General features: G+C 45.3%; 1 protein-coding gene across 6 annotated transcripts in view; it reads right to left on the bottom strand.

Annotated features, from left to right (window-relative positions):
• The window catches only part of palld (palladin, cytoskeletal associated protein), a 508,296-nt gene that overhangs the window by 41,900 nt on the left and 453,020 nt on the right, over window positions 1-13,376 (bottom strand). For all 6 annotated transcript variants that reach the window (XM_070877935.1, XM_070877956.1, XM_070877941.1 and 3 more), the window contains 2 exons: window positions 9,028-9,129; window positions 1,446-1,664 (listed from right to left, as the gene is read on the bottom strand). In XM_070877935.1, the coding sequence (XP_070734036.1) occupies window positions 1,446-1,664; window positions 9,028-9,129 (321 nt within the window). The remainder of the gene's footprint in view (window positions 1-1,445; window positions 1,665-9,027; window positions 9,130-13,376) is intronic.

Here is a 13,376-nt window from a genome sequence, read left to right as displayed (position 1 = left end):
TTAAGCTGCGTGGCTGTCTGGAGGTCCCATCCTGGCCGCTCACCGGCTTTACAGGGGTAACAGCCGCTCATGCGCGAAAAATGGAATGGGTCGCGCAGCCAGTTAAAAAGGGGCCTGGTACCCAAAAACAAATTACAGGAAACATTGCAACAATCCTTAGCTGAATTGCCCCTGGTGTAGCCTGGGACACACGAGACCAATTGCAACACCCCAACCTGCTGCTCGGGATCATCCAACTCCGCGGGGACAGAAAGGTTTGGACATGGTACTTTCCGACCCGGCATGGCTCAGCACACCGTGCACCTCACCCAGCAGAGCCATCAGGGATGGTTGTAAAAGCAGAAAGCTGCCTTTGTGAGAATTGTGAAAATTGCAACTCGCCAAGGCTTCTTTGACAGCAGCTCAAAAATCTGTGACCTCTCACCTAAAAGGGCAAGGGCAGGAGATGCATGGGATCACCTACAAGTGCCCCTCCAAGTCACACAGGTTAATAACTTGTAAAGAAATGTAAATGTATTTGTATCTGTTCCGTGTACTGCTTTCATCTGCATAGTGCTACATGTAATGCGATTCGTGATCGGTATTGAAATGTATCCTGGAATGTAATGTAAACCTGCTCTTATCTGCTCAATGTAATACCCTTATTTGCACAGTACATGTAACATGATTTATGGATTGTACTAAACTATACCTTGAAATGTAATGCACGCTAGTGCATTTTATGGAACTGCTGTCAGCATCCAAATGAATTGTATGGAAATGCTGACCACAAGGTACTGAACTATTTTCCAATGTATTGTGAAAATTTTGTGTGAAAAGTATATTTTTGAAGAAAAAGCTGGGACTGTTCCGAATGGGAGATTTAATAGGGGTGTTCAAGAGTGTAAATAAGGAGATTTTTTTCCCCCACAGGCAGAAAGATTGGTAACCAGAGGACACGGATTTAAGATAATTGCAAAAAGATCCAGTGGGAGGGAGGAAAGCAGAATTTCTTTTGGTATATAAATGCAGCGAGTGATGATCTGGAATGCAGCGCCTGAAAAGGAGTTAGAAGCAGATTCAATGGTAGCTTTCAAAAGAGAATTCGATTTATGTTTTTACAAAAGGAAGGAATAATTTGCGGGGCTATGGGGAAAGAGCGGGGGGCTGGGTGGGTCTAATGGGATAGCTCTTTCAAAGAGCCGGCACAGGCACGATGGGCCGAATGGTCTGTTATATACATAAACCTGTATATACCTTGTGTAGCCACCAGAGGGCTTAAACACGAGTCCAAAGGGATCCCACAATCCCTTGGGAGTACCTGTACTTAAGGAAGCCTCACAGGCTGGAGAGGCACTCTGGAGACCTGCAATAAAAGACTAAGGTCACACTTTACTTTGAGCTCACAGTATTCACACATAACAGTCTCCTCCTGTGCTGCACGATTCTATAAATGCAGCTTGTACCTTGGGCATAGGCTCGGCGATCACTTTGCAGGTGAAGGTTACAGACGTCCCCTCGAACAGCTTGACGTGCTTGAGCTTCCTCTCGAAGGCCGGCGCGGTGCCTTGGGCGGGGAAGTCATCATGCTGGACCTCCTCGTCGGACTCATCCACCGGAGAGCGCTCCAGGCGGAACTCGATCTCGCTGATCAGCCGCTGTTCAAAGCTGGACACCTTGTAATCCTGGAACACAACCCAAACAGCAACAGAGGAGGATGAGAACATGGAGGCTCTTTTTATGGAGCAAGAACTAGTTAGCGCTGCTGATCGATACCGTCCTATCTGCCCATACCACAACGCTTTTGTCCAGAAAAAGACTGACAGGGTGACCTAATCAAGGTCTTTGAAACAAAACACAGGAGGAGTAGGCCATTTGGTCCCTGGAGCCTGCTCCGCCATTTCATAATATCATGGCTGATCTGATCATGAACTCAGCTCCCCTTCCCTGCCCGCTCTCCATAACCCTTTACTCCCTTATCGTTTAAGAAACTATCTATTTCTGTCTTAAATTTATTCAATGTCCCAGGTTCCACAGCTCAGAGGCGGTGAATTCCACAGATCCACAACCCTCAGAGAAGAAATTTCTCATCAGTTTTAAGGGTTTGATTGGGTAGACGTAGAGATGTTTCCACTTGTGGGGAATCCAAAATAAGGAGCCATGATACAAGATGGTCACTAATAAATCCAATAAGGAATTCAGGAGAAGCTTCTTTACCCAGAGAGTAGTTGAGGGGAATAGCAAAGATGCATTTAAGGGGCAACTAGATAAACACGAGGGAGAAAGGAGTAGAAGGATATGCTGATTTGGGTGAGTTGAAGTAGGGTGGGAGGAGGCTCGTGTGGAGATTAAACACCAGCATAAACCAATTGGGCCAAATGTTTTTTTAATGTATGTGTTTCCAGGATGTGGACGTTGCCGGTAAGGTTGACATTTATTGCCCGACCCTAATTGCTACAGTTTTTTTTGAGGATGTAACTTATTCATGTAAACCTGTAAATACCATGTCTAACCACCAGAGGGCTTATCCCCTGGAGTCCCAAGGGATCCCACAATCTCTTGGGAGCACCTGTATATAAAGGAGGCTTCAAAGGCTGGAGAGGCACGCTTTGATCTGCAATAAAGGACTACGCTCACACTTACTTTGAGCTTGCAGTATCTAGTCTGACTCTTTATTCAAGACATAACAGTAACGAGCAGGGTGGATAAGGGGGAAAACCAGTAGATGTGGTGTATTTGGATTTCCAGAAGGCATGCGATAAGGTTACTGCACAAGATAAAAGTTCACAGGGTTGGCGGTAATATATTAGCATGAAAACAGTCAGGATAAATGGGTCATTTTCCAGTTGGCAAATAGTGACTAGTGGGGTACTGCAGGGATCGGTGCTGGGGCCTCAACTATTTACAATCTATATTAATGACTTGGATGAAGGGACCAAATGTAATGTAGCCAAGTTTGCTGATACAAAGATGGGTGGGAAAGCAAATTGTAAGGAGGACACATAATCTGCAAAGGGATATAGACAGGCTAAGTCAGTGGGCAAAAAATTGGCAGATGGAGTATAATATGGGAAAATGTGAGGTTATCCACTGGCAGAAATAATAGAAAAGCAAATTATAATTTAATTGGAGAAAGATTGAAAAGTGCTGCAGTACAAAAGGACCTGGGAGTCCTTGTGCAAGAAACACAAAATTAGTATATAGGTACAGCACGTAATCAGGAAAGCAAATGGAATATTGGCCTTTATACTGTATCCCCCCTTGCAAGAGAGAAGTCTTGCTACAACTGTACAGGGTATTGGTGAGGCCACATCTGGAGTACTGCATATAGTTTTGCTCTCCATATTTAAGGAAGGATATACTTGCATTGGAGGCTGTTCAGAGAAGGTTCACTAGGTTGATTCTGGAGATGAAGGGGGTTGACTTATGAAGATAGGTTGTGTAGGTTGAGGTTATACTCACTGGAGTTCAGAAGAATGTGCTGTAATCTTATCGACAGATAAGATAATGAGGGGGCTCGACAAGGTGGATGCAGAGAGGATATTGCCACTCGGGAAACTAAAACTCAGGAGCATAGGCTCAGAATATGGGGCCGTCCAATTAAAACTGAAATGAGGAGGAATGTCTTCTCTCTCAGGGTTGCACATCTGTGGAATTCTCTGCCCCAGAGAGCTGTGGAGGCTGGGTCATTGAATATATTTAAGGCAGTGATGGACATATTTGAACGATAAGGAAATAAAGGGTTATGGGGAGTGGGCAGGGAAGGTGGAGCCAAGTCCATGATTAGATCAGCCATGATCTTACTGAATGGTGGAGCAGGCTCAAGGGGCCAAATGGCCTGCTCCTGTTTCTTATGTTCTTATGCCCTGAAGGTGGTGAGCTGTCTTCTTGAACTGCTGCAGTCCATGTGGTGAAGGTATTCCCTCAGTGCTGACTTTGTTGCAGCAGTTTGGTACAAGGGAGTGTCTCACTGGGCTATTTCAGAGGGGCAGTTAAGAGTCAACCACCTTGCTGTGGGTCTGGAGTCACATAGGCCAGACCGGGCAAGGGCGAAGATTTCCTTCCCTAAAAGGACGTGTGTTTTTTTCTTTTTTTTTTTAAAAAAGGACAACCCGGGCTTTAATTCCAGGTTGATTCAATTAACTGAATTTAAATCCCTCAGGAGCTATGGTGAGATTTGAACACACGTTTCTAAATCATTAGCCCAGGCCTCTGGATTACTGGTCCAGTTATGTAACCATGCGATCGTACCCCCATGCTGTAATTCTATGTAACATGTAAATACTCAATATTCAACCAGTTCTGACGAAGGATCATCGACCTGAAATGTTAACTGTTTTTCTCTCCACAGGTGCTGCCTGACCCGCTGAGATTTCCAGCATTTTCTGTTTTTATTGCAGATTCCAGCATCCACAGTATTTTGCTTATGTACATACTCAACTTGCTTGACACCACTCCAGGGGTTTGATCCAACACAGATTAACCAATGCCACCAGAGAGATAGAACTTACACGGATAAAATCAGGGAAATTTAAAAACAGTGTGTGTTCAGGATCCAGACGTGAAACATCTGCAGCTTCACTTCATTTGTTCAAGACATCTGGGTTCACAGCTATGCTAACATGTCCCGTCACTATCTCATTAATGCATCCAGTCCTACAACCCTTCAGGATATCTGCGCTCCAATTCTGGCCTCTTGCACACCCATGATTTTAAATTGCTCCACCATTGGCAGACGTGCCTTCAGCTGCCGAGGCCCCATGCTCTGGAATTCCCTCTCTTCCTTTAAAACCTACCTCGTTTGCCCCAATATCTCTTAATGTGGCTAACGCTCCAGTCAAACACCTTGGGACGTTTTACCACATTGAAGGCACTATATAAATACAAGTTGCTGTTGCTAGCTCTTGAAGGCAAAGCCAAGTGCCCCCCTCTCTCTTCCCTTCCCCCCCCACCCACAACACCAGAGCAAAGACAGTTATATATGCAGATCATAGATATACTCTGTCACTATATAGTTGCATAAGATGGAGACTGGTTATCTGATGTACTAATAAGGTTTACTCTGTATATACTATGCTGGCACCACTAGAGGGTGCAACTGGTGGAGACCAGGGTTCCCAGCCCCTGTGGCAGAGGCTGTCCATCAGAGAGCACTGCGGTGGGAGACCTGAGGATCACCTGCACGGCCCAGTATAAAAGGCTGCTCACCATGCGATTGCCTCACTCTGGAGTTACAAATAAAGGACCAAGGTCACTACAGTTTGAGTACAACACATTGACTCATGGAGTCATTCATAAGTGCATTACAGACATAACACTATCAAACCCGAAACAAAATTTCACCCAGTTAGGATGATGTAGGTCTATCCAATTAATTCCCAACCCTCTTGAATTCTTGAAGTGGAAAAATTTTCAGGGCTACAGGAAAAGATCAAGAGGACATTGGATATTGAATCTGCTTCTACCAGTGCATTCCAGATCACAACTCTGCAAAAAAAAAAAAAAAATTCTCATCTCCCCCTGGCTTTTTTTCCTGAATTATCTTAAATCCGTGTTCTCTGGTTACCAACATTCCTGCCAGTGAAAATAGTTTCTTCCCATCTACTCTATCAAAATCCTTCATGATTTTGAATAACTTTTAAAACTCCTTTTAAACTTTCCTGTGCCAAGTGAATAATCCCATTGTTATGTCTAATGTACCTATGAATAACTCCACAAGGCAATGTGCTGTACTCAAACTGCAGTGACCTTGGTCCTTTATTCGAAACTCGATTGAGGCAGCTGCATGGTGGCTACCTTTTTAAAATACAGCCCCTGCCACCAGGGCAGGAAACCCCGGTCTCCACCAGTTGCACCCTCTAGTGGTGCCAGCATGTGTATATACACAGTGTAAACCTTATTAAAATACATCCAGTAAACATGTCTCCATCTTACGCAACTATACAGTGACTACACAGAGTATATCTATAGTCTGCATATATAACACCCATGTTCTTCAGTCTCTCCACATAACTGAAGTCCCTCATCCCAGGTATCATACTGGTAAATCTCCTTTGCGCTGTGTCAGCCATGACTCAGTGGATAGCACGTTTGCCCGAATCAGAAGGTTGTGGGTTCAGGTCCCACTCCAGAGACTGGAACACAAAAATCTAGGCCGACACTCCAATGCAGTGCTGTGGGAGTGCTGCATGGTTGGAGGCGTCATCTTTCAGATGAGATGTTAAACCGAGGCCCCGTCTGCTCTCAGGCGGTTGTAAAAGATCGCATGGCACTATTTTGAAGAGGAGCCGGGGAGTTATCTATCCCTGGGTGTCCTGTCCAATATTTATCCCTCAATCAACATCACAAAAACAGATTGTCTGGTCATTATCACATTGCTGTTTGCGCAAATTGGCTGTCGTGTTTCCTACATTACAAAAAGTACTTCATTGGCTGTAAAGCGCTTCGAGACGTCTGAAAGATGCTGTGTATATGCAAATCTTTCTCTCTCTCCCCCCAAGGCCTCAACATCCTCTCAAGCGTGATGCCCAGAATTGGACACAATAATCCAGGTGGGGCTTAACTGCCAGAGAGACATTTCAGAGAAGGTCAATGCCTTTTTTTTTAAAAAAGGAAGGCCACCCCCAAGAAAAGGTCAGACACGCAAGCAGAAGTAACTCTATTGGGATTCCTATAGTGAAAATTCACAGCAGCGGTGTAATACTATCGAGCAAGGAAATGGATAGCACTCCTTAACACACAGCCGTCCTGAAACAAATCAAGTGAGTGGTGCCGGGAAGACCAAAGGGTCGATCAGGTTTAGCGATTTCAACAGCAAGGCTGAGAGAAAGGGAGGGGGGGAAAAAAAATCTAATACCCCTTAAGATTGACCTTCAGAGTGTTGGGAAAACACCATTCAGATGGCCCACAGCCATCAACATCCTGTGAAGGGCAGAGAGAGAAGAACAATACTATGCAGGCCGAGCAAATGTAATCGGAGCTCAAGCTTCAGATATTTTTTCATCTTCCCCGCCCCCACTCCTATCACTCTCGAGGAGTATTAGTTAGCAGGGATGAGAAAGGATTTCTTAAAAAAACGTTAAAACTCACCCCCCTCAATAACCCAAGTCTCCCATTGTAGTATCCAACTGCACTACAACAACAACATGCATTACAACAAGTATTTATATAGCACCTTTAACGTTCCAAGGCACTTCACCAGAGTATTAAGGAGATAAATAATGTGACACCGAGCCACGCAAGTAGAAATGAGCGCAGGTGACCAAAAGCTTGGTCAAAGAGGTTGTTTAAGGAGCATCTTGAAGGAGGAAAGAGAGGCGGAGGGGTTTCGGCAGGGTGTTCAGAGCTTGGGGCCTAGGCAACAGAAATGGTTGAGCGATTATAATCAGGGAGGCTCAAGAGGGCAGAATTCGAGGAGCAGACATATTGGGGGGTTGTGGGGGAGATTACAGAGATGGGGGAGGGTGGGGGGTGCTAGGGTGCTGGCCATGGAGAGATTTGAAAACAGGGATGAGAATTTTGAAGTAGAGGCATTGCTTATCCAGAAGCCAATGTAGGTCAGCGAGCACAGGGGGTGATGGGTGAGCGGGATTTCATGCAAGTTACGACACGGGCAGCCGAGTTTTAGATGACTTGTAGTTTACATCGGGTAGAATGTGGGAGGCCAGCCAGGAGCGCTTTGGAAGTTTCAAGTCTAGAGGTAACTTATGTCTGTAATGCACTCATGAATGACTCCACGAGGCAATGTGTTGTACTCAAACTGTAGTAACCTTGGTCCTTTATTTGTAACTTCAGAGTGAGGCACAAGCATGGTGGGCAGCCTTTTGTACAGGGCCCTGCACACCTATGCAGGTGACCCTCAGGTCTCCCACCGCAGTGCCCTCTGGTGGACAGCCTCTGCCACAGGGGCAGGACACCCCGGTCTCCACCAGTTGCACCCTCTAGTGGTGCCAGCATAGTATATACACAGTGTAAACCTTATTGATAGAGACTGGTTACCTGATGTCCTATCTTGTGCAACTATACATTGACTACACAGAGTATAACTATAGTCTGCATATATAACCGTAACAAAGGCATGGATGAGGGTTTCAGCAGCAGATGAGCTGAGGCCGGGGCGGAAACAGGCATAGGGAGCACTGCCATTTTAACTCCCTGCCCACACAGGGGTTACAAAATCGGCTGTCTAGTGTCAGCACGGGGTCTGAACCCAAACAGGGACAAGTTTGCGACAAAGACTTGACAAAACAAGTCAGCGGCAGACCACAGCCTCAGCAGGGGAGAGAGTGTTTAAGCTGCAGTCTAAAACACAAACACTATTTATTTTTAACTCCAAGGATAAGTTACATCAATCCCCTTATGAGTGAAGTTGCTGAACTATTCCCATCAAGTAAGTGGAGAACAATAAAAAAAACATCCCTTAACTTGGCTTGGATGCATTTTATATAAATAGAAAGCTGGATGCTAAATTAGCCCAGTCAGCATCCCAGTAGAGATTGTTTCGTTAACCACGCTCCACATTTAAAAACACCCTGGTCTATTAAGGCCCATAATTTCAAACAAAATATATTCTGGCTGGTCTGAGGCAAATACATCCTGCTGCTCAGACACCCCTTTCCACCACCCTCACCCACCCCACCTCCTCAAAATAATTAACAGGAAAGGAAGTAACATCTTAATTCAAATTAAGAAATAATTACCCCCTAGGATGTTTTATTTTTTGCTCAATTATATACTTACTATTCCCAATGGAATAATGTGGGATAGGAAACTAAATTATAAGCTGTTATGGTCACCATTACTGATACTAGCTTTTTATTCCAGATTCAACAGAATTTAAATTCCCCCAGCTGCCGTGGTGGGATTTGAACTTGTGTCTCCAGATTATTAGTCCAGGCCTCTGGATTACTAGTCCAGTAATTTGACCACTGTCCCTATTCTGGTAGGGAACAAATCACTTTTGCTCTCTTGATAGAAGCGCTTTCTTCCCCGAATCGGAACCTAAATGAATGGCCCGAATTGTCTGCCACAAATGCCAGCCAAACGCACCTGGGCCGCAGGCTCCTCCTCGGCCTCCTGAAAGTTGAAGACAGTGGCGGCGTTGTCCGCTCCCAGAAGCCTCCGGGCCATCTTTTCCTCATAGGTCAATCTCTGAGGGGGGGAAAAAAAAAGAGGGGGAAATAAGACACAGCTGGAGACAATGTACTATGAGACTGCAGAGCGACTTGGATAGGTTAGGTGAATGGGCAAATGCATGGCAGATGAAGTATAATGTGGATAAATGTGAGGTTATCCACTTTGGTGGTAAAAACAGAGAGACAGACTATTATCTGAATGGTGACAGATTAGGAAAAGGGGAGGTGCAAAGAGACCTGGGTGTCATGGTACATCAGTCATTGAAGGTTGGCATGCAGGTACATCAGGCGGTTAAGAAAGCAAATGGCATGGTGGCCTTCATAGCGAAGGGATTTGAGTACAGGGGCAGGGAGGTGTTGCTACAGTTGTACAGGGCCTTGGTGAGGCCACACCTGGAGTATTGTGTACAGTTTTGGTCTCCGAACCGGAGGAAGGACATTCTTGCTATTGAGGGAGTGCAGCGAAGGTTCACCAGACTGATTCCCGGGATGGCGGGACTGACCTATCAAGAAAGACTGGATCAACTGGGCCCTGTATTCACTGGAGTTCAGAAGAATGAGAGGGGACCTCATAGAAACGTTTAAAATTCTGACGGGGTTAGACAGGTTAGATGCAGGAAGAATGTTCCCAATGTTGGGGAAGTCCAGAACCAGGGGACACAGTCTAAGGATAAGGGGGAAGCCATTTAGGACCGAGATGAGGAGGAATTTCTTCACCCAGAGAGTGGTGAACCTGTGGAATTCTCTACCACAGAAAGTTGTTGAGGCCAATTCACTAAATATATTCAAAAAGGAGTTAGATGAAGTCCTTACTACTAGGGGGATCAAGGGGTATGGCGAGAAAGCAGGAATGGGGTACTGAAGTTGCATGTTCAGCCATGAACTCATTGAATGGCGGTGCAGGCTAGAAGGTCCGAATGGCCTACTCTTGCACCAATTTTCTATGTTCTATGTCTATGTTTATAAAGCAAGCATATTTTTCAAAAACAGTCAGCCCGAATGTTTTGGCATTCAAATACTGCTGCCGTCACAAAACAGAAAGGTTCCGCTTTAACTAGGCAGACGTGCATTTATATAATGCCTTTCATGACCTCCAGATGTCCCAAAAGCACTTTTACAGCCAGTTAAGTACATTTTGAAGTGTAGTCGCTGTTGTAATGTTGGAAATAAGGCAGCCAATTTGCACAGCGCAAGCTCCCAAAAACAGCACCGTGAAAGTGACCAGATAATCAGTTTTCGAGCAAATTTTCCTCATTAACCTATGGGCGGGTATTTTTTTTTACATTTTCACACTTCCTTTCGACATAGACAAGCCCAATATCTACCTAATTCAACTGTCGGTATAACTGCAGTGGTACAAGTGCAAGGGCTTGTGGTGCCATTTGGGCGAGAGAGGAGAGTGCAGATACTTGGCCGACTTCAGGTTTAGGGGCCTGGCTTTGAGAAGTGAACCATCGGGTCTCCCAACTGAAAGCATTACAGTTGGCGACAGACAGGTCAGAAATGGCACTGGGTCCATGCTCACGCTCGGTCACAATGGGAGGAGTCAAGAAGTGGTTCATACATCCTATGTAATACAGAACACACCACTTACAGTTGGTAAACCAAGGCAGTAAAGGAAGCAACACTTTATAAAAATAATATACAAAAATATAAATAAATAAAATATGGAACAAGAAATTACCGCTTAGCAACTGCCTCTCGTCATTGTTACCAGAATCTCATTTCTAAGGTAACCCCACTTTAACCAGGTCCGGTCCGAACAGCAGATTGACTGCTTGATGACCAGCCTTTGGCCGAAATCAGCACCGCCTTGTAAATGGGCAAGTATTTATTGAACTGCCCGAAACAGCTGGAGCACTTAATCTGGTTTAAGCGGTGCCCCTAATTGACTCCTACAGTAATGACAAATTATCAGCATATTTGCCCAAGCCCTTGCCTCAGAGTCAGAAGGTTGGAGGTTCAAGTCCCACTCCAGAGACTCGAGCACAAAATCTAGGCTGGCACTCAGTAGCGAGGGAACACTGCACTGTCAAAGGTGCCGTTATTCGGATGAGACTTTAAACCGCCTCGGGTGGATATAAAAAATTCCAAGGCACTATTTCGAAGAAGAGGGGCACGTTCTCCCATGTCCTGGCCAATATTTATCCCTCAAAATCAACATCACAAACAGATTACCTGATCATCACATCGCTGTATGGGAGTTTTCTGGGAGCAAATTGGCTGCCACGTTTCCTACATTGCAACAGCGACTACATTCAATTAGTAGTTCATTGTCTGTAAAGCACTGTTGGATGTCCAGTGGTCATGAAAGGCGCTATGTAAATTGAAGTCACGCTTTCGAAGCATGGCTGGTGCAAGTGGTGGGGGCTGTATTGAGCAAGAGCCTCTACAACCAACTTGCTACACCCGGTGCCTTTACTTTGATTCATTGAAGGCTCTTGACTCAACATTTGGAGCATAGTAGCCCACATGTAGGTTGATGCAGCAGCCAACAATACCCCACAAGAATACCAGTGAAACAAATGATCAGTTATTAGTTTGATTTGGGTAGCGTGGATTGGGACAGGTGGTTGGATTATATTGCTTGTTGGTCGGATATCAAGTGCTGGCACGCTCCATAGACTTGGGCACAATCAAGGCTGGCACTCCCAGTGCAGTACTGAGGGAAGCGCTGCACTGTCGGAGGTGCCTTCTTTTGTTAAGCCAAGGCCGCGTGAGCTCTAAAGCACTTTGGGACATCCTGGAGTCGTGAACGGTATTATATAAATGCAAATCTTATTTTCTTTTTACTCGGTTTATTTAGGTCTGACTAGGCACCTTGTGGCCAGTTGCGGAAGAGAACCTCCCTATACTGTGGTCAAACAATTTGGTTGAAATGGTACTGTGCAGTGCCAGTAATGGGCATATTGATACACGTGTAGGAAATTCCTCTCTCCAACTTACCCCACCCAAGACACGAATTCCATACAAAGTGTATTTGCTACTCGCATTGCATGGAGTGATTGCACCACAAATTGAAAAACATCTCCAATTTTCATTCCCTGCACTAGTCATTTCTTACCTCCTCAGAGTAAACCTCCAAATTAGTCCAAATTTGAGCTAATTGGGACCAGATTTGATCTGTGTGGGCCCGATTGTCAGTAACTGGGAATGAAATGGCCTAAATTCCTTTCGCTTATCGTAGTCTAACCAGCTAGGTTTTCTTTGGGCCATTAGAAAAGGGAGTGCCAAGTTTCGTTTGACAACGATCCTTGGGACGTTTTTACGTTGTAAAAGGCGCTATTTATTTTATTTCATTCATTCACGGGACGTGGGCGTCGCTCGCAAGGCCAGCATTTATTGCCCATCCCAATCGCCCTCAAGGTGGTGAGCCACCTTCTTGAACCGCTGCAGTCCATGAGGTGAATGTACGCCCAGTGTTGACTGTCGTAGCGGTTCGGTGCAGCCGAGTGGCTCTCTGCGCCATTTAAGAGGGCAGTTAAGCGTCAACCATATATTTCTAAATGCAAGCTGCTGTTATTGCTGCATTTCCATCAGGAGGTTAACCAAGTGGTCAAAGATGACCCTCGGGAGCAACAGATCACGAGATAGGCCGGGAGAACGAACACCTTTGGCCTTTCATTGCAGCATTCCCGAATACCAAACCCAACATATTCCCATTGTAGCTTTAAAGACATCCACCCGATCAGTGCTGCTAACCCTCCCAAGGTATTGCCCTGGAGCCTCCAGGGATTGAAGATTGATCTCCAGGACATTGCTTCGAGCAATCCTGGAGAAATAAAACTATCGGGACACAGAAAAAAGTGCAATTTTTTTTTTTTAGGGTTATAAAATATTCTTTGAACACTTCATTAGCTCTAAAAATAAATTGGAAATGGATAAAAAAAAAAGGCTGTTTGATTGGAGTGGAGAACCAGCCAATCGGATAAGTGTCAGCCGTGGCTCGGTGGGTAGCACTCTCGCCTCACAGTCCGAAGGTTGTGGGTTCAAGTCCCACTCCAGAGACTTGAGCACATTAAAAAGCTAGGCTGATGCTCCAGTGCAGTGCTCCGTTTTTGGATGAGATGTTAAACCGAGGCCCCCGTCTAGTCTCAGGTGGACATAAAAATCCCATGGCATTATTTCGAAGAAGAGCAGGGGGAGCTATCCCCAGTGTCCTGGTCACTTTATCCCTCAATCAACATAACAATTATCTGGTCATCACCACATTGCTGTTTGTGGGAGCTTGCTGTGCGCAAATTGGCTGCCGTGTTTCCCACA

This window comes from Pristiophorus japonicus, chromosome 1, assembly GCF_044704955.1.
Source record: "Pristiophorus japonicus isolate sPriJap1 chromosome 1, sPriJap1.hap1, whole genome shotgun sequence".
NCBI lineage: Eukaryota > Metazoa > Chordata > Chondrichthyes > Pristiophoridae > Pristiophorus > Pristiophorus japonicus.
This window is presented reverse-complemented; position numbering and strand designations above follow the sequence as displayed.